General features: G+C 45.9%; 1 protein-coding gene across 3 annotated transcripts in view; it reads left to right on the forward strand.

The window, feature by feature from the left end:
- LOC138497642 (polyamine-modulated factor 1-binding protein 1-like) overlaps positions 1-21,626 on the forward strand; it is a 2,990,269-nt gene that overhangs the window by 1,622,170 nt on the left and 1,346,473 nt on the right. The window contains exon 29 of one of the 3 annotated variants that reach the window (XM_069621239.1): positions 17,436-17,687. The exons of the other annotated variants lie outside the window; for them this stretch is intronic. Within the exon in view, the coding sequence (XP_069477340.1) occupies positions 17,436-17,456 (21 nt within the window). The 3' untranslated portion in view covers positions 17,457-17,687. Of the gene's footprint in view, positions 1-17,435; positions 17,688-21,626 lie in introns of those variants that run through there. 3 annotated transcript variants of the gene reach the window in all.

Below are 21,626 nucleotides of genomic sequence, written 5' to 3' on the forward strand. Positions count from 1 at the left end.
ATAACAAACTGCATCCAAAACCATTGTCATAGTCACAGTACCTGGCAGGATAGTGAACCAGGTGTGCTGTGAACAGGGCAAGCATTGTAAGAAACATTGTGGAAGGAGCCAAGCGGAGGGAGTCATTATTTTGGCATTGTAAGAGCTTCAGAAAGGCCAGGGGAAGGGAGACATACCCCCCTGATGTTTATGAACATTGTCGAGGGAGTCATTCTCTTGACATTGTGAAGAGTCTGATAAAGACCAGGAGAGGGCACTTGACCTTGCATTGTGAAAAACATTGAGAAACCTGTGAATGTTCAGGGGACCATCCCCCTAACACTGTGAAGATATGAGACTTTTTGTTCCTTACTTGAACCTCAATCCTAGAAACCTTTTGAGACTTTTTGATTTGTCTTCTTTGAGAAGAACATTTCATTTGCATCACCAAGGTGTGAACATTCGGCTGTCATCCAGGAGAATGTGCGGGTGGTCGTCTGATCATCTTAACCCAAGGTAGGCCCACCTCTTAAGAAGTGAGTGTACGTTTGTCCGTAAAACAAGTTTATTGTACAAACGGCTGGGAGGAGGTAGATGACGCTGTAGAGTAAAACTAACCCGAGTCTCCTCGAACCACACAAGTTTACACATTTTATAAATTTTGAAACAGTTAAAACACACCCACATATATTATTGCAAATCATCTCCCACACATGCTTGTCAAGCCTATATGAAGAAAGGTAATCTCCTTTAATTCCCATGCTCTCATTGGACACATGTATTTGACTACCATCACCTTTTAACATATCTTTGCATCAGCTCATATTTACAGCACACTCCTTTTTGGTATATTTCCGTGGTAGGTCATGACGTCATCCCATAGTTACACATTCACATAACAAACATAATTCATTACAAGTTCCAGCTGGCCTGAAACCTCTAACCCTGCATGTGATGCACATGGTCTTTGCAAGGACATACCGATAATATGAGGGGAGGGTGGAACAAACAAGTTCCCTTGGAACCGGCGATGCATATCTTATCCAGCCAGACTTGCTGCCGTCCTTTTTTCACATTAATCTATATGACTACCAATTCAGCATGCATGACCTCTGGGCAAATCCTGATAAACTGGTCGAAACCAATACACTTTTGTTAATTTTTCCCTTAAGCTTCATTTGCACCGGCTATATTTACTCGATCACAAACTAACTCTACCAGATGGTTGGACTTCCCCATATAAGGAATAACAGGCTCCCATGTACTTTGGCAGATTGCATCTCCTCTCCACAATAGGACCAAGTCCTAAAAACCCAAGCCTGGCTGGAACTGACCATCTGATATAATCGCAGCTGCCTGCTGCCCTTCCTCGCCTTTAACCTTGCTAAACCAGTTTTCCCAGTCACACAGAGTTCATCTCACAACTCCAGACTTTTCGGCCTGCACAATTCCTAACTATGAGAGGCCTTCAGAATACAGATTTGTATATTCACCATGTACCCCAACTGTCCCAAACACATGTCCCTAAAGTCCCCTTTGTATGTTTGTCTGTGCATGTATGTTCAAGACTACCGTGTCCACTCAGTGATTACTTCAGTACAAATCTCCTTTCTGGCATGCGCATATGAAGCTTCTCACTGCCCAACATTAGGCGCTATGTGGCACATCTCTAACCTTCATTGTATTTATATTGCATCAGCAGATTTTACATTATCTTGCGGCGTGCGTGTAAATCTAAAATGTATCAACTTAAACACAAAGTAGCACTAAAAGTAACACTCATCCCTGCCTTATTAACTACACTAAATACAAGCTAAATCGCAAGATTGTGTCAACATCGCTTCCCCCAGTCACAAATATGGTGCGCGCAACACAAACCCCTCTTTCTCATTGGGACCTTTATCGACCAGTCCAGCAAGAAGGAAGCCATTGTTCTGGGCCAAGAAGACCACCCCTTTTCCTTAGTTGAGTTTATAGTGTAAGGGTTGGAAATAGGTTTTTGGACACAGGACACCAGACTCTGCTTTAAATTGACATCCTGACAGATTTCCTTAGTATTTAGTTGAGGCAGGCTCTTAGAACTAGGGTCCGACAGGGTTTTCTCTTTAGTTATATCACCAATAAAGGTCTTTAGCCGAATGCATGCCATCTGTGTGTCTGTCTCCCACTCCTACACCCTTACGCATTCCTTGGCTCTTTTTAAGTGATGGCGACTTTCCAGTTGCATGGTGTCGAACAGATGTGACCAGACTATTTGCTCGACCAACTGGGGAAATAGCCCTAGGAAATCTAAATCTGCACTTAGTGTAGTACTATTCTTTACTTTTATATTTTCTCTTTTCGTACTTTCCACACGTGTGCATTTGAAATCTTTCAACCTTGTTCCATTGATCCACATTGACGTGCTGAGTGGGATGGAACAAGAAAAATGTTTTTCAATAAATTCCAATCACGCAGCTATCACTATCTTTACCAAAGTGAGGAGCACCTTTTTTTTTAATGATTTATTTTATTATTTTCAAATACAAACTGGGAACACATAGCCGTCCCCCAACTCCCCCCTCCCACCCCGGAAGATTTCTAATTGTCTCTGTTGCTCCAGGGTATGTCTATGAACTAAATATGTCCGAAATTCTTATATTATGTGGGCACCATTGTTCCATGTAGTCTGATTGCAGGTAGTCCAGAATCTCTCCCCATTCCTTTGTAAAGGTCTCTTTTGATCCTTGTATTGTATGTGTGAGTTTTTCCATGGTCAGCTGTGCCCATACTTTTTGGAGCCATGTGTAACTCAATGGGGGTTCTTGTTTTTTCCAGTTGTGGGCTATTGTTGCCCAAGCTGCGATGAGTAGACCCATGAAACCTCTCCATTGTATTTTCCTAAATTTCTTAGCTGCCTGATCTTTTATTCCGCATAGCCATACTTTTTCCCCTAGTTGTTCCGCATCTGGGAATATCTTTATGATTTCCATCTTTATTTCCGTCCAGAATGCTTTGATTACCCTACAGTCCCACCAGATGTGTTTCCACGTTCCCACTTCTGAACAGCCTCTCCAGCACGTGTTAGGTGTTAGGGGGTACATGGCGTGCAGCCTTTCCGGTGTATAGTGCCATTGGTTTACAATTTTTAGCCACATTTCCCTTTTTTGGACTGATCGGGTCATTTTTGGTATGGTATTCCATAGATCTTCCCACTGCCGTTTGTGGACTTCCTCCCCCTTCCTCCACTTGACCATGTATGCCCATTTAACTTCCTCCTCCTGGGAGTTGAAGGCGTAGAGCGAGGAGACCAGTTTTCTTGATCCAGAGTTGGTTATTAAGAACTTCTCAAATGGCTTGAGTTCTCTTGTGGCTGCTGTCTTGACGTCTGAAGTTGCCAGCCAGTGCCTAAGCTGTTCAAATTGGTATCTGTCTGCTTCCGTTAGTTTTAGTATTGATTTGCATTCTTTGAAGGTTCTTATTTCTTCGTTTTGGTACATTTCGCCTATTTTTGTGTATCCCGCTGCCTCCCATTTCTCATAGGCTCCCTGCTCCATTCCTGGTGGGAACTGGGGGTTCCGGCAAATGGGTGTGAAGGGACCCTACACTGTGGTCATGATGCCCCTCCGTGTTTGTTCATCCCAAGCTTCTAGGGTGGTTTTCATGATCTCGCTTATGTGGAGGTTGGGGTGCCTATGTTGTTTTGCTTTCCATAGGGTTTCCTCTAACGGGGATCTGGCTACTGCCCTGTCTTGTGACACCCATACTGTTTGTTGGTTGTCTCCCAACCATTCTCTCAGAACCCAGAGTTGTGCTGCCATGTAGTATTTGCGGAAGTGTGGCAGGGACATCCGTCCCCCCCCCTCCTTTGTTGGGGCTGTAAGGGTCGCTCTGGCTATCCTTGGGGACGTTTTATTCCAAATATAGGACGAGGTTGCTTTGGAAAGTGCTTTAAAGAAAGAATTGGGAATTTTGATCGGGAGAGCCTGAAAGCGGTATAGCATTTTAGGGAGGACGTTCATCTTTACTGCTTGAATTCTACCCCACCAAGACACCATTAGGGGGTTCCAGCGTACCAGGTCTTTCTTTACCCGTTCCAGGAGGGGGGGGGTAGTTCCCATTGTATAGTGCTTCTGTCTTGTGTGTCAGAGTTATCCCCAGATATTTGATTCCTTTTTCAGCTATTGTCAAGTCAAGTGATGCTGCTATTCTTTCCATTTCCGTCCTCCCACCTGCTAAGAGAAGCAGGTCTGATTTTTTTCTTGTTTATTTTAAGGAGCACATCATCTGCGTACGCTATTACCTTATGTTGGGTACCTCCCATTCCTATCCCCATTATAGCGAGTGACTCCCTTATTCTATAGCGTACAGGAGAGGGGACAGTGGGCAACCCTGTTTAGTGCCCCGTGTTATTTCTATTTTATCTGTGACCACCCCATTTATGGCAATCCTGATTGTTGGGGAGGTGTAATTGGCTCTTGCCATTTTAATAAATTGTTCCCCAAATCCCATATGCTTTAGAGTTTTGAATAATATTGACCACTCCACCCTATCGAAGGCCTTCTCGGCGTCTAGTGAGAGCAGGGCTGCCGGTGTGTGTGTGTGATCTCGGTCTTCTCCACTAGGTGTATTATTCTTCTCAGGTTATCGTGCGTTTGTCTCCCTGGGATAAATCTTGATTGGTCTGGGTTTATTAGTGACGGGAGAAGTGGGGATAGCCTATTTGCCAGGATTTTGGTGTATAGTTTGGCATCTAAATTAATGCAATTGGACGGTAGGAGCCGGGGAGGGATGAGTCTTTCCCTGTTTTATGGAATACCAACACCTTAGCTTCATTCATTGAGTGTGTCACATTGCCATTTTCCTTGGAGTTTAGGAGTCTCGTCAAGACAGGGATGAGTATATCTGCGTATTTTTTATAGAAGGGGGCGGTAAAGCCGTCTGGGCCTGGTGCCTTGTCATTTGGGAGTGCCGCTATTGCCTTTTTGACTTCCTCTTCCGTGATCAGGTTCTCTAATGTGTCTCTGTCTTCCTCTGGGATTTTCTTAAAGGGGAGAGTTTGCAGAAATGTGTCTTGGTCGGTTTCATTCGGATACTCTGGGGTATGAAGTGTTTGGTAGAATTCCCGGAAGACTTTCCCTATATTCTGGGTTTGTGTTTGTAATTCTCCTTGCGGGTCTCGAATGCTCATTATGTTTATTGTCTTTTGTTTTTCTCGCAGCTGTTTTGCTAAGAGTCTGTCTGCCTTATTGGCTTTTATATATAGCCGTTGTTTAAGATATTGGAGGGATCTTTCGGCCCCTTTGGCGCGAAGCATTTCTAGTTGTCCCTGTGTATGTTTTATGGCCTTCTTTAGGGTTCTGGAGGGGTGGGATATAAGTACTTCTTGTGTGTCCATTATTTATTTTCCAGTTTTTTCCCAGCGGTGTCTCTGATTTTCTTTAGTGGCTTTTAGTGCTATGAAGTGTCCGTGGGTTACCGCTTTGAATGCCTCCCAGACCGTGCCTAGTGGGACCTCGCCTGTGTCGTATTGTGTAAAATATTCAGTTATCTTGTCCCTAATCGTTTCCCCCAGTACTGGGTCCAGGAGAATATCCTGTGGGAGCCTCCAACGCCACAGCCCACCCCCCTTTTCTGGGGTCGTTATTTCTAGCCAAAGTGGAGCGTGATCTGAGAGAGAGATCGATCCCGTTTCTATATCTTGGATTTTCCCCATGAGGCCTACCGATACCCAGAAGTAGTCAATCCTTGACATTGTATTATAAACGTGCGAGAAGTACGTGAAGCCTTTCTGCAGGCCCTTTTGTTGCCTCCATACATCGCAGAGTGCCAATTGGTCCATCTTTTGTTTGAGAAGTTTGGAAGGGGCACCCTGGGTGATGGGACTCCCCGTACTCCTATCTGTTTGTGGATGCCAGGCGAGGTTTAGGTCTCCTCCCATAATGACTTCTCCTTTCGCAAAGCCCTCGAGCTTCTCTAGAGCATCTCGAATGAAGCCATCTTGACCCGTGTTGGGTGCGTATATGGAGACCAGAGTCAGACGGCATCCGTCGAGCTGAACATTAACGTTCGCGAGCCTCCCTTCCTTATCTGTTAGTCTGTCCGTTAGGATTACATTCGCTCCTTTTATTGCTATCAGGACCCCTGCTTTTTTTTTTTTTCTTTGGCATTAGATTGTGCCCATATCCGGTATCCCTTGAGATGTATTTTCTGTTTGTCCTGGGCTTTAATGTGAGTTTCTAGGAGTAGGAGAATGCGCGCCTTCTCTCTCTTCAGCATGGACTCTACTTTCTTCCTCTTTATCGGGGAGTTCAGGCCTCTTATGTTGTATGTTAGGATTCTAAATTTCCCCATTTTGTATTCTCGCGTTGTGTATTTCATGTTTCCCTGTGCAGTGAGATCTTTGCATCTTCCGGTACTTTTCCCTCCTCCTCCTCCCGCTCTGTCCCCCCAACTTCAAACTTTGAAACGAATAACTTCCCGAGGAGGGCCGGGTACTTAAGGTTGCTAGGGCGTTGAGCCTATCGCTCCCGGCCCTCAATGCGCTCGGTTTTAACTTCGCGGGGGATCCTATTCCCCGCATTGCCTCAAACCTTCCTGAGTTTCAGTTCCAAGGGCTCCTTCCCGGGCCGCCGGTTTGTGTTTTCTTTGGACAATTTCTATGTTTACCTATTTACCCATTTTGTTTCTTCTTTTGCCGTATCTCTTCCCATCCTCTCAGTCTTTTGTGGTATCCCCCGCTTGTTCTGTTGGGCATTCCCCTCGGTTCCTCTGTTTGTATGTCCATTACTTGTAGACCTTCTACGCATGCTGTCACTCTTCTTTGCTTGCCTTCCCAGGTGAATAGGAGGCCGAATCGGAATGTCCATTTGTATCGTATTTCCTTCGCCACTAGTTCCTTAATTAGCGGTGCCATATCTCTCCTTTTTTGTAGTGTCACCGAGGCCAGATCTTGGTACAGGTGGATGTCCGTCCCATTCATCCCGATGTGCTCCAGTTGTCTCGCCCTCTTCAGGATTTGTTCCTTTTGTGGGTATGATGAGAGTGCTGCTAGGACATCTCTTGGTCTTTCTCTGGGCGCCCCTGTTCTTTTTGGTCCCACTCTGTGGACCCTGTCGATCCCTATGGAGTCTGCTTCCTGTTCTTCCAGAATGTCTCTGAACACTTCCTGGACTGCGTTTTTAAGGTCTTTGTCGAGTACCGACTCCGTGATGTTCTTGATTCGGATGTTGGACCTCCCGGAGCGATTTTCTAGGTCTTTGCACTGGATCTCTAGGTTGTGGGTTAATCGCACCAAGTGTTCCTGAGTCTCGCTGTATTGGCGTGTTTCTTCTTCTAGATTTTGGGTGATTCGCTCCACCGTGTTGGTCCTCTCTTCCAGTTTGGCTACATCCCTCTTAACTTCTTGGACCATCTGTTTCATTTAGTTTCTCATTGAGGTAAACTGGTCCTGGACCGTGGTCATGAACTTATCCTGTAGCTCCGCGAACCATGAGTGCATATCCTCCCTTGATGGAGGTATTGGGGTAGCATTGGAGTGGTTGCGATCTTCTGGGGAGTCTTCCCGAGCCATACCTCTTGTATGGACTTGAGGTTCTGCCGACCACATTTGTACTAGGTTTGCATCTTGTTTGGTTGGCTGTGAGTTTGGGTGTGCCTAGTTGCCTTTCCCCTTAGCTTTCGACATGCCTTCCCTGTAGTTTATTGATCTCCTGTGGTTACTGTGAGACGTGGTATGCTATGGAGGGCTCTGGGGGTTGTCCCCGAGTTGTTGCCCTTACGTGGTTCCCCCTTGCTGTGTGGGTTGTTGGGGGGGGCTGTTGGTCTTCCTGTGAGAGGTGGTTGCCACCGGGGGGGGTTTTGTCTGTGGCGAGGTCTTCCTTGGTTCCGCCTCTGCCCCTCCCCCACTCTTCTCGGACCCGCTTTAGGCCTCTGTGCGGTGGGGTTTGTGTGGGTGTCCCCCGGAGTTCACTGATGTTGGAGGGGGGGCGCTCACCTTAGGCGCCTCCAGGTGACCGATGGCGTGCAGCGTGATATTGGGGTCGCGGCTCCTCTCCTCCTCAGAGTGGGGCCTCGCACTCCAATGGTGTCTCCTCCGCACCTCCGCTGCTCGTCTCCTCAGTGGGGGGGCAGATGTGCCCCAAAGGTGGGGGCCGCTTCTCGCTGCCGGGGAGCTTCACGGCATTTGGGATGTCATCGCAGCCGCCTGTGTCTCCTGCTGGTTCCCTGCTTTCGGCGAGGGTTGTGGCTGGCTCCGGAGGGGGAGGGGCGGCCGCGTTGCTCCGCTTCGGTGGCCCCGCGTCTCCGGGTCCTCGCTTGTGTGAGGTCGACTCTCGCCTGCTGGGTGGTGTCCTTTATACCACGGGTAGGTTTGTGGTCATTCCGATGTTTTGTCCTGCTTTATTGTGGTTTCAGTGGCGGCCCGGGCGGGGAGAGAGCTCTGTCCCGGCGGCCATCTTGGAAGTCGTGAGGAGCACCTTTAATACATAAAAGCATTTGTATATGTGGAGCTCCACGTGCCTGGTACCTTTCCTCGAAAATTAATGTTCCACAGTTCCTAGTGGACCTTTTTTTTAATTACATATACAATGTAACATTTGTGACAAATCCCTCTGTCTCATCACTTCTGACTTGACGGGTGCCTTCCCATGGGGCTAGGGAGGCGAGGCAGCTACCTAATAGCCCCCTGTGAATGGCACTCATCAGGAGGATCCCTCTGTGGGAGAGGGGAAGACTATCGAGGGAGAAGACTGAATGACAAATACCCCGCTACCCCAGAACCACATCTGTGCACAAGGTTAAAACCAAGCCACAACATTCACATCCTCTGTACTCTTTCATTCTGGTAATAGTTATTTTATGCAATGTAGAACTGTTTGAGTATGAGGAAAACCATACTGTGACGAGGAAGAGTAAGGAAAATTATGGCTTTGTAAATCCTGACGCAAGGAAGAAGAAAAGTGGAATGAAGAGCCCCTCACAGAATCAAAGCAAGCATACCAGCTTTCACAAGAGCCGGCCAAAGATAGAAAGGAGAGGAAGGACTTTTCTGGCTGTCGGATCCTCTCTGGAGGAACCACAACCTGCAGGGAGCTGTCGTGCGGAGAACAGGGACCTAAGGAGACCGGGATGCTGAGCAGCCAATCTACGCGTCCCAGCGGAGCAGGCTGCTGTCACCCGCAAACCACAGCGGGAGAAGCAGGTACCCGGCGGTGAGCCGGCGAGCTGGTGCAGGTACCACTGCACCTGTGAGGGACCCAGGACTGTGGGGACACAACACAACTTCAAGGGGCAAGAGAACCCCAGAGAAGCTGAGAGTATGTGAGAGAGTCTCGCAGAAGCAGAGAGCTGACGAGAGAAGCAAAGAGAAGCCGAGAACCAGTGAGGGAAGCCTAGGGGAGCCAACAAGAGAAGCCCCGAGGGGCCAAGAGCCAACAAGAGAAGCCTCAAGGGGCCAAGAGCCAACAAGAGAAGCCTGGAGAGACTAAAAGCCAACGAGAGAAGCTCTGTGAACCTGGGAACCGGAGAGAGAAGCAGCCCACAGAGCATGGGTAAGGAGCAAACCCCTGGGGTTGGAAGAAACTATAAAGCAAACTTTAATAATGAATGGGAATGTTCCCTACAAAGAAAGGCACAGTGTGAAATTCCTAGTGAAACCTGGAGGGGTGGAATAAAACCAAGTTGGGGCAAAAGCAAGATCCCCGGGCTATAACCAATTAATGAGAATAATCAAACTGAGTACAAGAGTTGTCATCTTCCTCATACTGGTACTTGGAAGAAACATGGAGAAATTTATAGGTCAAACATTGCCTGGCAGGCTAGTGTACCGGGCCTGATTGAGAGACATTGTAAACCTGAGAGAGGGGTCTGGAACCCAAATACTGAGAGAATTGAAGACTTGTATTTTCACAACCTTTGCCTGGCAGGCTACTGAACTGGGCCTGATTGAGAGACATTATAAACTTGAGAAGGGGGTCCTTGACTTGAATGTTAAAATGATAAAAGAATTGCATTTGCAAAACAGTGCCTGGCAAGATAGTGAACTGGGCCTAAGTGAAAGATATAATCAATCTGAGGAAGGTGGTTGTGCCCCCTTGCCCCCAACAAGTTGAGAAGTTGTACCAAGAAGAGAGAGGGATACCCTTTTTACAAGAGGCAAAAGAAGACCAGGGGAGGAGAAATCTATTTTCTGGCCGAGCCGCACACACAATTAGGGGTATGAAAGGAGAGTCTAAGACATAATTGGAGTAAAGGAAATATATTTCCCCCTTCTTGTGGAACTGTAAAGAGTTGGATAAGAAGATTGGAGGAAGAGAAACCTACTCCTCCATCTGTGCAAAACTACCTCGAAAGATCTAGTGATGACTAGAGGAACGACGTAGACTCCCCAACAGTAAGGAGCTGCCTAACTGTCTCAATATATAAAAAGGCTTAGTGATGACCAGAAGATCATCTCCCCTATAGTGACGAACAGCCAAAGCCCGTCCCGAAGGAAGGGACTACCTATCTGGAATCAGGGTGAAGCTAGTGTTATAGTTTTCTTTTGAAGTGTGAGGGACGGAAATAGGTTTGGGACATAGGACGGTGGACTATTTTTCTTTTGACAGACATTCTGACAGTATCCTGAGTATTGTGTGAGGCAGAGCAACCCCTCGAAGTTATAGGGACAGATAGGAATTCCATTTGATTTCCTTTCAATAAAGGTTCATGCCCACAAACACATCATCGACTCTTAAGCGGATCCGGCCTACTGACTCGGAATTCCTAGTGTTTGTTTGCCTTCCTCCCTTGTTGTGTTCGTGAAAAAGTGTTGGGATCTGTTTCAATTTATTCTCTGCTTTTCTCTCCCTTTTAAAACAAATTATTAGAGTGCCATCTGCGTTAAGCGCTCACCGCTGTCTGAAAATAAGTGGGGCTTTACTTAAGACTTGTCTAATATTCTTTTAAGGGAGTGTATATCTTTTAGTGACCGTGTTTTTGAATTGCTTACTATTAGTACCTGTGTGTTTTTCTAGATGTGGTTTTTAAATAAAAATGTATATCTCTTTTACACCAAGCCCTGGTCAGTGTTTACTTGTTCTATTGTGTTCTCTTGACCTATTGTGAATACTCTGTATACTGCCTAACTCTTCTTGAGGGAAGTCTGACTGCTCAGCCACAGCTACCAAGTGAATCTGTGTGGTACAGACTGCTACCAAGTGGGTTTACTGCCAAAAACCTGTAGTCCTAAATCTTTTGCAGTGGTCCCAGAGGGAACTGCACAGGTTTCTGCCTAACACCCGTGTCGGTGTCCAGTTAAAGTTTTGAATCCTTTTGGTCGAATGCCAAAAGGATCGAATCAATAGGCCCGAAAACAAAAGGGTCGAAAACATTGGCATTCGACCAAAAGGATTGGAAACTATGACCTATAAGCCCCCGTGTCTACTTCTGCACCCTTACACATTGCTAAACATTGGTGATGGAATAATATAGATAGAGTAGCAGGGTCCATGGCGCACAATTTTGCTGTTGTCATGTGTACTGTTCCTTCTGTAGTTAGATTACTTTCTCGAATCCTCTCTGCAAGATCATCCCAGCCATACAAAATCTAGTCACAATACAAGTTGGAGGACCCATGATTCAAAGCATGCATCTAACATCAGAGTGTCTACTATACCAATGTGGCATTAACATCCAACCCGGCGGGCCGGATCGGGTGTTAACGGCTGGGGCCCGAGTTCAAAACCTGAGCGAAGCAAGGGCGTTTAAATGTGGACCTGGGCCGTTAACACTTGATCCGGCAGCAACCTGGGATGTAGGCAGAAAAGATCTTTACCAACATGGCCGCCATGGAAAGAGAAGGCAGGGGCGCCATATAAAGCCCCTCTTCCCATCCCATGGTGGCCGTTCAGAGCAGAGAGGAAGGTGTGGCTGCGGTGGTGTGTGCCACCATAGCCGCAATAAGGTAAGTTGGGGGCTGGGGGGTTAAAAATATAAAAAGGGGGTTGAGGGGTGTGTGGGGAAGATGGCGGGGGGAGGAGCTGGCCATCAGGTGGTTTGGAATGCGGGCTTACACTGACGGTTCAAGACTGCGTTCCTAGCCACCTGATTGTCTGGCTCCCCCCTGCCGGGTGCTTATATTCCTTAGTTCCTCTCAAGGTGGCAAGGATATTGATGGTTTTCCCTTCTAGAACTTCATTCTTTTGTTTCACCTTTTGCAGCATCTCATTTGCAGAAACATTTTGAAATCTATTTCCTGTCTGAAGTATATGAAAGCACAGTGTTGAAATTTCATCTTCATACAGTCAATTAAACATTTATTCAATATTGGTGCAGAATCTGGAATCTTCACTATACATTTGTGTACAATGATATTCTGAAGAAAAAATTGGAACTTTCCGATCATCCTATCCATGTCCTTTTCCAGTTGGAAAAAGCATAGGGAAACAACAAGTTTCTAACATTTTGTCCCCACGCTCTGATTGGTGCACCTTTTGTTTGCTTCATCTGATATAATTCTAGAGTGTCACCCATCACTTCAAAAGGGGAGCCCTTGCAGCAAATCAACAAAGTGCACAATATCCTTGGGGTTCGCGTCCCCAAGCTCGGACTCTTCCAGTTCCAAACAACAACAAAAATACAGATTTCTGGTCAGGCATCTAAGGGTTCCTTTCTCCATTCTTTGGCCCCTTTCATCTTTAAACAAACCAAGTTCTCCTACTCAGGATGTGCCTTTCACTGTACAGTTCTTACATGGGGTAGTATCAGAGACTTTCGAGTACATTGGGCTTTTTGCTCCTCCCTGGTGCGGCCACTCTGACCTACAATCCCTCTCCTTGCTCTTTGTACCTTTCTTGTGGCAGCATATCTCTTCAGTGCCACTTTCACTCTGTTATTTTCCCCTTCACCATGCCTCCTGCACGCCTTCTTCTCTATTGTGCACACTTGCACTCTCTTTTTGTCTTGCTGTGCCTCTTGCACACTTGTCTCCAAAAGTACATCTCCATTGGTTTATGTCTCCAAGTTCTCGTTGCAAAGACATTGCATTAAAAATATTATTAAAAAGAACTGGCAAATTCTCACATATGACATCAGAGTACAAAATTTGTTCAAGGTACCACCGATATTTGCTTATCAGAGGAGCAGAAACCTTAGGGATGAAATAGTCTCGACAAAACCACCCATCAAGGAACCTATCACCAAATGGACCATTACTTTTCCTTGTCTGCATTTGTACTAACTGTGGATTTATGCATAAGGGCAACACAATAAATCATCACCGCAGAGGCGAGAAAATCAAACTTAAAAGCTATGGGACATGTGACAGCAGCATCATCATTTACACCATTAAATGCCCATAGGGAAATTGAAAACGCACTGCTAAAACTAGATGGAATGAGCACAGATCATGCATTAGGAACTCCAACATGAATTCGTCAGTGGCCAGACACTGGATTGAAAAGAGACACAATGTATCCCAAATAAGGTTCCAAATTCTATGTGTACGAATAATCCCCATGAGGACATTAACCTCAAACTGGATAGGAGAGAAACCTTTTGGATAGACCACCTGGGGCCACTCGCCCCGCATGGGATGAACGAAGAAATCTGATTCACAGACTTACATTATGCTTCACAGTAACCCTATGTTGATATTTTAATACTTTTATCCTTCAGTTTATTGATTTTTCCAACCTTGTTCCATTCATCCTTTAACATTTTAACTTGCAGCATGTGGTACTACACCTAATGGTTTGAACATTTATCCTTGCAGTTTTCAAACTGATTCGACTCCATAAGCAGGACAGCACACTGGCAGCAAACTGTGTGGGTCGTTGTATCCTTGTGAATATCATTGGTGCGATTCTACTAAGCGCAGTGGTTTTTCTCCCATTTTTGAATGTAGAGATATTGCATAGTTCCCAAACACAATTACGTTATTTACTCTGTTTTCACTTTATTCATATCAGCACGTTGTGCTTTACAGATCAGAAGTATTGACACTTTTTATAACCCAATACTGTGTCGGTAATGCACATACTTACATACTTTTGATGACTCTCTATTACCATGGTCCTTGACTTTTGCGGCAGGCACGCCATTAAAGCAATAAATTCGGCGGGGCTAACGCATTCCTTGCGTCTATTTTCGAGGTAGCATATTGTGTGATTTTTCACATTTGCATTACACTTATGCAAGACTTTACACCTTCAGTTGCCTTTTCCTCTCACTTCATTTGTCACCTTATGGCTCCAGGGCAACATTCTGTTGCCATGGATACGCTGCAATTCCCTTCCTGAGGGGCGTAGCCTTCAGTTGAGGTGCGCCGCATCACACGAGCGCATTGGTTACTTTCTATTAGCAGCCACGTCCGAGTTAACCCCATTAACACAGTACATGTATTAATACTTGTGATAACAATCCCATCAGTTTTACTGTTTACTTTTTTTATATAGACTTTCACTCAGCGAGCTGACGCAACCCGATTTCTCCATTCGTGGAGGGGTTGGGACGCGAGGCACCGGGGGCGGATACACACCCACTGGTGTGCCGTGCCTCGGTGTCCTTTCAGTCACCATAGTGTTAGGAAAGATTCCCATATATGTGAAGTTTTCCCTCCAGTTGTGTACTTCCCAACTTTTTGCTGCTCTTTAAACACCATAGTCTGACTTTGCCAGTGGAGCACAGTCTTACTTTAGCTGTACTCCCCTGGACTTTTCGCTCTTTTTGTTATGGGGGAAACTAACATGCCCTTAAAGACAGTCAGTACTGGGAGACTTTGTTTCCCTTAGTCCTTTCCAATGTTGCAACTTTTCTGCAACATGTTACAAGTGCACAATGTACCTTTTTATAGTACAGTGTGGTTGGGTCTTACTGTCATTTCCAAAGGCCCTAGACACCCTCGAAGGATTTTTTAGGAGAAGTGCAGATGTGCCTGGGACAGGGCTGGTGGCAGCTTATCTTTTCATGTATTTTTAATCCTTTCTCGCCATGTAAACCGTGTTTTCCGCGTTTGGCACAGAAAGGTGGCCTGGCTCCAAAATGGCCATGCCACGAGGTTCTTTGTCCTCTCCTTTGGCCATCTTGCCCCTTCACCTTCCCCAGGTTGAGCTGACACGGGTCTGTCCTTTTTTGGGCATTCATTTTCCCGCAAAGCGCCAAACTTTCGGGGGCTTCTCCATGCCTTGTGTGTGCTCTCCCAGGATGTGGACTGGACTGTCTAGTTGCAATCCACATCCTGGGTGCCAGAGAGTCTGGTGTGCTGTGAATGACTGGGACCACTGTGGTCCATGATTGGTCCACGTCTGGTGTGCCTGTATGTGAGCAGATCTCCCATTGGGTCCTCTTTGTTTTGGCACGAAGGAGATTCTCGATAAGAGAAGGCTCCAAACACCCATACTAGGTCGATCTCTTGAGTTCTCACTGAACCTAGGATAGCATCCAAGCATCCTGAAACTAAGAAGCCAAGTCTAGGAACCGCGAGTGACCCGCTGGAAGGTTTGGCACCCAGTCCTGCTGTCGTCCCGTGGGACCCTCTGCATCTGGTTGTCCTAGAAGTTCTGCGAAGACGCTTCAAACTATTGGAATAGTGGGACCATCTATTCTCGGCACCTTCATCAAACCCTGCAAGTAAGCTCTCTCGGAAGTGTCTGTGGGCTGACCAGCTTACGCAGGCTCTTTGTCCTGATGCCACTGCCATTTCGAGGAGGCCCTCGAAACTTGGTAAGTCACTAGCTCTGTGTTCACGGCACTCTCACACTGAATTTCGTGCACTTGGCGCCCCCAGGTCTGGAGTAAAGTGAGGGCGCCCGAACCGGAGTATACATGGTTACCATGTCGCCCAGGTGAGAACTTTGCAGATGTGCTGCATTTGTGCCGATCTTGCCCCTGAAGCCTGCTGCAGTGAAACTGGCCTGGTCCATCCACCAGGAGCGGAGAAATCGCCACTGTCCTGTTTGGGGATCATCACTGTATCTTTGTCGCTGGAAACCGCAGAGCCGTCAAATTGCCACACTGGAACCTGCAACCGAAGTGGACTCGACTTCTGAAGTCTGGTCCGGAGTGTGCCGGGAATCGGTGAGTAATCGCAACCCAAACCGGTGGACCCTAGTGCGTCCATCCATTTTTATGCACAAGTGGCCCCTAACGGCCCCTCTCCTTTCCACTACTAGTACGAACTAGCGAACTATTCTCAACTCTTGGAATCGACTCTGTCCTCAAGTGGAGGCCCTCCTCAAATAGTGGGAACCTATTCTTCATCACTTCATCCACCTTCCTGAGCTGCTACAGAGCCTTAAAGAGGCCCTGTTTTGCCCATTTGAACTATCACGTGTGCCAGCAGTGCAAGTACATTTGAGCAATAGGCTCCACTCTCCTTAGAGATTGGACTGCAGGAGTGTGTTGGATGCAGAAGGGACTAAAGATGATTTGCACTGCCTGTTTCCTTCCCTTTTTAGGCTGTGGACCCATTTCGTGCATTAACCCTTTAGACCCCATTGGTCTTGTATATATTTATTTAGATAGGATTGTGCTGGCTTAAAAGTATTACTGTTATTTGATTTGTGTGTTGAAACTCAAAGGCCTTGAAATAAATGTATTTGTATTTTTAATATATATTGGGGAGTGATTTGTAAGTGTCCTTTGCACTGTGTGCTCATTGAGGTCTTTCAGTCACCCTCACCCCTCCTGAGACCTAGTCTTGACCGCCGCCAAGCTACCTTGATTGGTCTGGCTTGTCCAGAACATTACCCTGTTCCAAGAAACTAGGCTGGCCTCCTGAACCTCTGCCCACCAGGTCAGAGTTCAGAAATCCATCTCAACACATAGCAACCCTTTTCCAGCGCGCCCTCACGCACGTTCTGCAATCTCTAATCGGACCGGTACTGATCACAAGTAAGCGGCTGCTCGGCTCACCGCGGTGTGCACTACTACACATCATTTGATTTACACTGTAAGGTAGTAAGACCTGTGTCCTATTCATTTTCAGAATGATGAAACTGTCCCACATTAGAGATAATTACAACTGACAACGTGCCCTTGCGCGCGCTCTTCTGATTCAGTTTGTCTTTACATTTTATGCAGGTACGCGTTGGCCCTGTGCACAGCTATGGGTACAGTCAATTAACATCAGTCATACATTTTACTAATGTGCCTGTGTCTCATCCATTTCTCGAATGGTGAATCAAGAAAATACACATCTCTCTCTATTTAGAGTTGACCAATTGGTCACAAGACTAAGCTGCCATTTATTTTTGAGTCGCAACTCATTGGTGTACAGCACTGCACATTAGCATATTTTTACATCTTTTGTCATTTTCTCTATTTCATTTTATTTTCTCCACATCTCTGCGCACTGAAAACGTGGTATGTACCTTTTTTTCTTTTCTTTATTTCACATTGTATTGATTGCATTTTTCTACTATATTGATACTTTACACGGATACAATTGTGTGGAATTTGCATATGATTATTTGATGATTTATTGCAATTACATGTAGGGCTCAGCCCTGACAAAGTAGTTGTTTATTCCGTAATGCATTGGCACATGAGCTCTTGACATGCAGAGGCAACAGCTGGACTCCTTTTCTGTTAAAAGAAATGACTCATTTGACTACGCACAATCAAGATTTTGGTTTGGAATCTTGATTTCACCTTAAGCATTATGCTTGTCAGACACTATGGAATTGATGCCTACTACGTTGAACCTTTACACGTTTATGGTAAACTCCCATGGGGTACAGTCTGTGAGCGACTGACTAGCTGCGTGGTTTCCATTCATTTTTATGGATTGCATGTGTTGAAACCTTGAAAATGTATTATGTGGAAGTAATTAGGCCAAGATAGTGTGAAGGTCCTGGTAAGTCAGTCCTTTTATTTTAAGAGGCGGTATGGTCCTTACAGCAGAATGAGCAGTTATGTTAGCCCTCTTCAGGCTCTCTCCTGATGCTGTCCTCATGCTCCCCTTTGTGTCTTAGCTGTATTGTCTCCTTCTATGTGTCTCATTTCATGCCTGCTGGTTCAACCTGCTCTCTCCCATCTGTGGGCTGCTCTCTGCATTCACATCCATCTTATCTCGCTCCTCCAGTCTTCCATTCTGTACTTAAAGACAACCTACCAAATCTGCCAATCGCACGGTCGCCTGGATCACCTGGTCTATGCAGCTGACGCCACTGTTTATCCCATTTCAGGCTATCCCATTGTAAGTGATGGCATTGTATAGGAATTTAAATGTTTGCACTTTCAAAAGAAGACCCATCAAAGTAAACAATTTAGTTGCACTCTGCCCAAGGTACATCAGTCTAAAGCAGTGGTCTTCAAACTGTGGGGCTGGCTACCCTAGGGTGGCCCAAAAGAGGTCCGGAAAGTGTGGGGGCGGGGAGGTGAGGCTCTTTAAAAAGGGATTATGGTGATGGTTTATAATAGAAAATATAGCAGATATGGCATCTTGGGGGCCCAGCAACAATAGTTGTACTCAAGAGGTGCTCGGTAACTGTTTACTCAAGGGGGGGCTCAGCATAAAAAAGTTTGCACACCACTGGTCTAAACCTATGCATGCTATGCTCAGTTCATGTGCTTCTACATGGAAGTCAATGGCAACACCACATTTCCACAATACTTGTATTTGTGAGAAAAAAATCGTTGAACAATGTTCTTATCTCCCAGAAAAGGTGGCCCACACCTCGAACATTCATCTAGTTAAGCGCACGTTCTTTTGGTTTTTTTTTAAGATAGGATGTTCCCTCTTGATTCCTTGCCACTACACCTCTTCACAGTGTGATTATCTCATCGTAGTTTTTTATTGGTTGATGCAGTAGGGCCTGATTCATGGAACGTGTTCCAATGGGATCGCGCCATTATAAAACACATGAATCGGGCCCATCATCTGTTGATCCCAATTGCAAAACATTGATCAGCTAAGTAAACCAAAGCGAGCAAACTGTTTGTCCTCAGCTAGGTGCCTAAAATCTTTGGATTTGAATTGCCAGTGTTTGTGGGCATTGTTTAGCCATGAATGTTCACAGTCCGCCAGGGTATCCCGTTTCAGAAACGTTATGAACCCCGGTTGCAGCGTGTTTATATTGGGCCGCTCAGAGTGGCTAATCGTCCATTTGTCTTCCTCGCTGTAGAAATCCCAGCCAGCGATAGTTATTGCTCTGTTTATATTCCCCAAACCAGACGGGGCAGCAAGTCCTGCCAGCGAACGATTGTGTCTGTGCCCAGGCCTCGTCCTTGGCACGGTGCCAGCCCTGAGGGCTGTGCTCATCACTTAGCCGCATGGCAGTAACAGCTCCGCTGCCGTTCAGCCCTGCAGGGAATCGGCCTCCGTTTGCTGGTATCCTCCTGAAAGCATGCCGCACTTCCTTCGAGAAACAGTTTGGGTTGTAAATTGCATCCAGAATGCTTTCTAATCCCATGGCTGGTTGGTAAACAGGCAGAAAGTGCTGGGTTCATTTGCAAATCCCCAAGACAGTTTTCAGAAAATACAAACCGCCTCGTGTAAATCTCCTAAGTTATAGCGGGCTGGGTTGGTTGGGATCGCATTCTACCAATCCATTCGCTGCCTCCATTTCTTGCTTCTAAATCGGATGTTTCGGTGCCTCGTCAGCATATAGCTCTAGCACCTTCATTCTGATTGGCACTTGGAATCTACATGTGATTGGGGCCAGGGTCCCTGCTTTACTTTTAAAATAGTCCTTTTAGATTCTCTGTTGCGTTTTCAATCACTGCCAATCAATACCTTTGCTCCTTCTTTTACTAGTATTTCGTGTTAATGAAGTACTTTTAAATAATGTTCCTCTCGGTTTACAGAGAGTTTCTTAAAACATGGGTTCAGATTATGCAAATTGCTCTGGATACTGCAAATTGGGCTTCTTGTGTTGAACTGCATTTCTGCTATTTCTTCCACTTGTCATTTTTTAGGTTTTCGATTTTTTCTGTGTGCAGTGTTTTTGCGCTCTCCTCAAATGCACGTTTAAAAAAACACAATGAAAACACATAGGACGAATGACACATGTCACCTGGCACACTTTACCACCAACATTTGCACTGTAGCCCTGACCAATAAAATAGCATTTGATCAAAATAACCCATAAATGCTACTTAGTCCAAGTATCCAAAAGTGCACCTCACAGCAAGGATTGTGTACATCCCTTTGCGGGGCAGTGTCAAGTGTACAATGCTCCCTGATGTGCACAGTCACTGTATGCAATGTCCTCTGTTGCAGTTTCAAAATCTTTCCATTAGGTTTCGGCCATTAGGTTTTTGAAAGAAAGATTCTAAAATACGTGTTTAAATGTTTAATGTGTTACTCTGAACTGGCTGGACATCTATCCATCTGACTAGAAGGGTAAGGGCGTCAGTGAAAATCTGTTGAAGGCACGCCATTCTGCCACTAGATGCCACCCTGGTTGAAAGCGCACACACACATACTGCATTTTATGAGTAACACAACGGATGAAAGCACCCAGTAAGGCAGTGTTCTGACAGCGACGCAGGGCCAAGAGATGGGGGGGGGGGGCACATGATGGAGCAGCATGAGTGAGAGATGCAGAGATTCCATTGGAGAGGCCCCCAGGAAGGAAGATAGTGCAGATGGAAGTGACACAGGGTCTACTACAGCAGTGCATGTTATGCTGCTGTCAGGTAGCGCGACATTAACCTGCAACAATGCGTCAACTAAGCGCCCTCATGTGACATCAAAAATGAAATCCTACGAAACATCATCATTTGTATGCAAGGTGACCTAATTGATAGCATCCGAATGACTGCATTGAATCTAACATGGTTATGTGCTTTCCAAACGTTTGGACCAGAGAACGTTATGTATGAGATAACTGGGCGTCAATTTGATAGTTAATGTGGGTGTGCAGTTGCCCACCCTGCCTTATTTTTTCCTTTCTGCAGGAATGTTTCTCGTGCAGGGGTCATTCATGATGCCCCCTTATGTCAGTACTAAATGTAAAGACTTTGAGAATAATTGGAACACATATTTTCCCATATTTTCGAGGAGGAAGGATAGCTCAGGGGTAACGCGTTTTTCTTGGAAGCAAGAGAACGCAGCACAACGCAGGTCTGAATCCCGATCCCGCGCTTAGAAACCACTCGTTGGTATTAAAGGCCTTATAAAAGAAAAATTAGAATTATCAGGATTGTTTTTGGGATTGTTAATTCTATGATTGATGTAGCGGTAAACTACCAAAGCTCCTGCTTGCAGCCTACAAGCGCATGGTTAGAGTGACACTAACATATACGAGCAGCTCAATTTTTCTCCTCAGGCTAACTAACTGGTGCCAAACAAACATACCTACATCTCTTTAGCTCATTGTGTTTGTCTATAAAGGAGTGTTAGGACACACCCATAAGACATTTGGAGCATAGTGGGTGTTAGCTCCCTACCTGCCGGTGCAGCCGGCGGAGGGAGAGAGTATCGGGGTGTGCAAGCCAGCTTGGCCGAGGAGCGAAATAAATACATTGCACGCTCTCTCAGGCTCGTGCCTGGAACAGCCTGCCTTCCAGCAGGGTGGGCCCTTTATCGTTTGTGCCTCATGTCACCGCGCCTGCGGGACATGAGGCTTGCGTAACATTCCTCCTTTTTTCCAACCAAACACAAAAACACGCAAACACATAACTACGTCAAACAAACAGACTAACTTTGCTGTGCAATCTAGTCCAGCACAGTTCCGCACTCT

The sequence above is a fragment of the Ambystoma mexicanum genome, chromosome 5q (assembly GCF_040938575.1).
Source record: "Ambystoma mexicanum isolate Mex_15411 chromosome 5q, UKY_AmexF1_1, whole genome shotgun sequence".
Lineage (NCBI taxonomy): Eukaryota > Metazoa > Chordata > Amphibia > Caudata > Ambystomatidae > Ambystoma > Ambystoma mexicanum.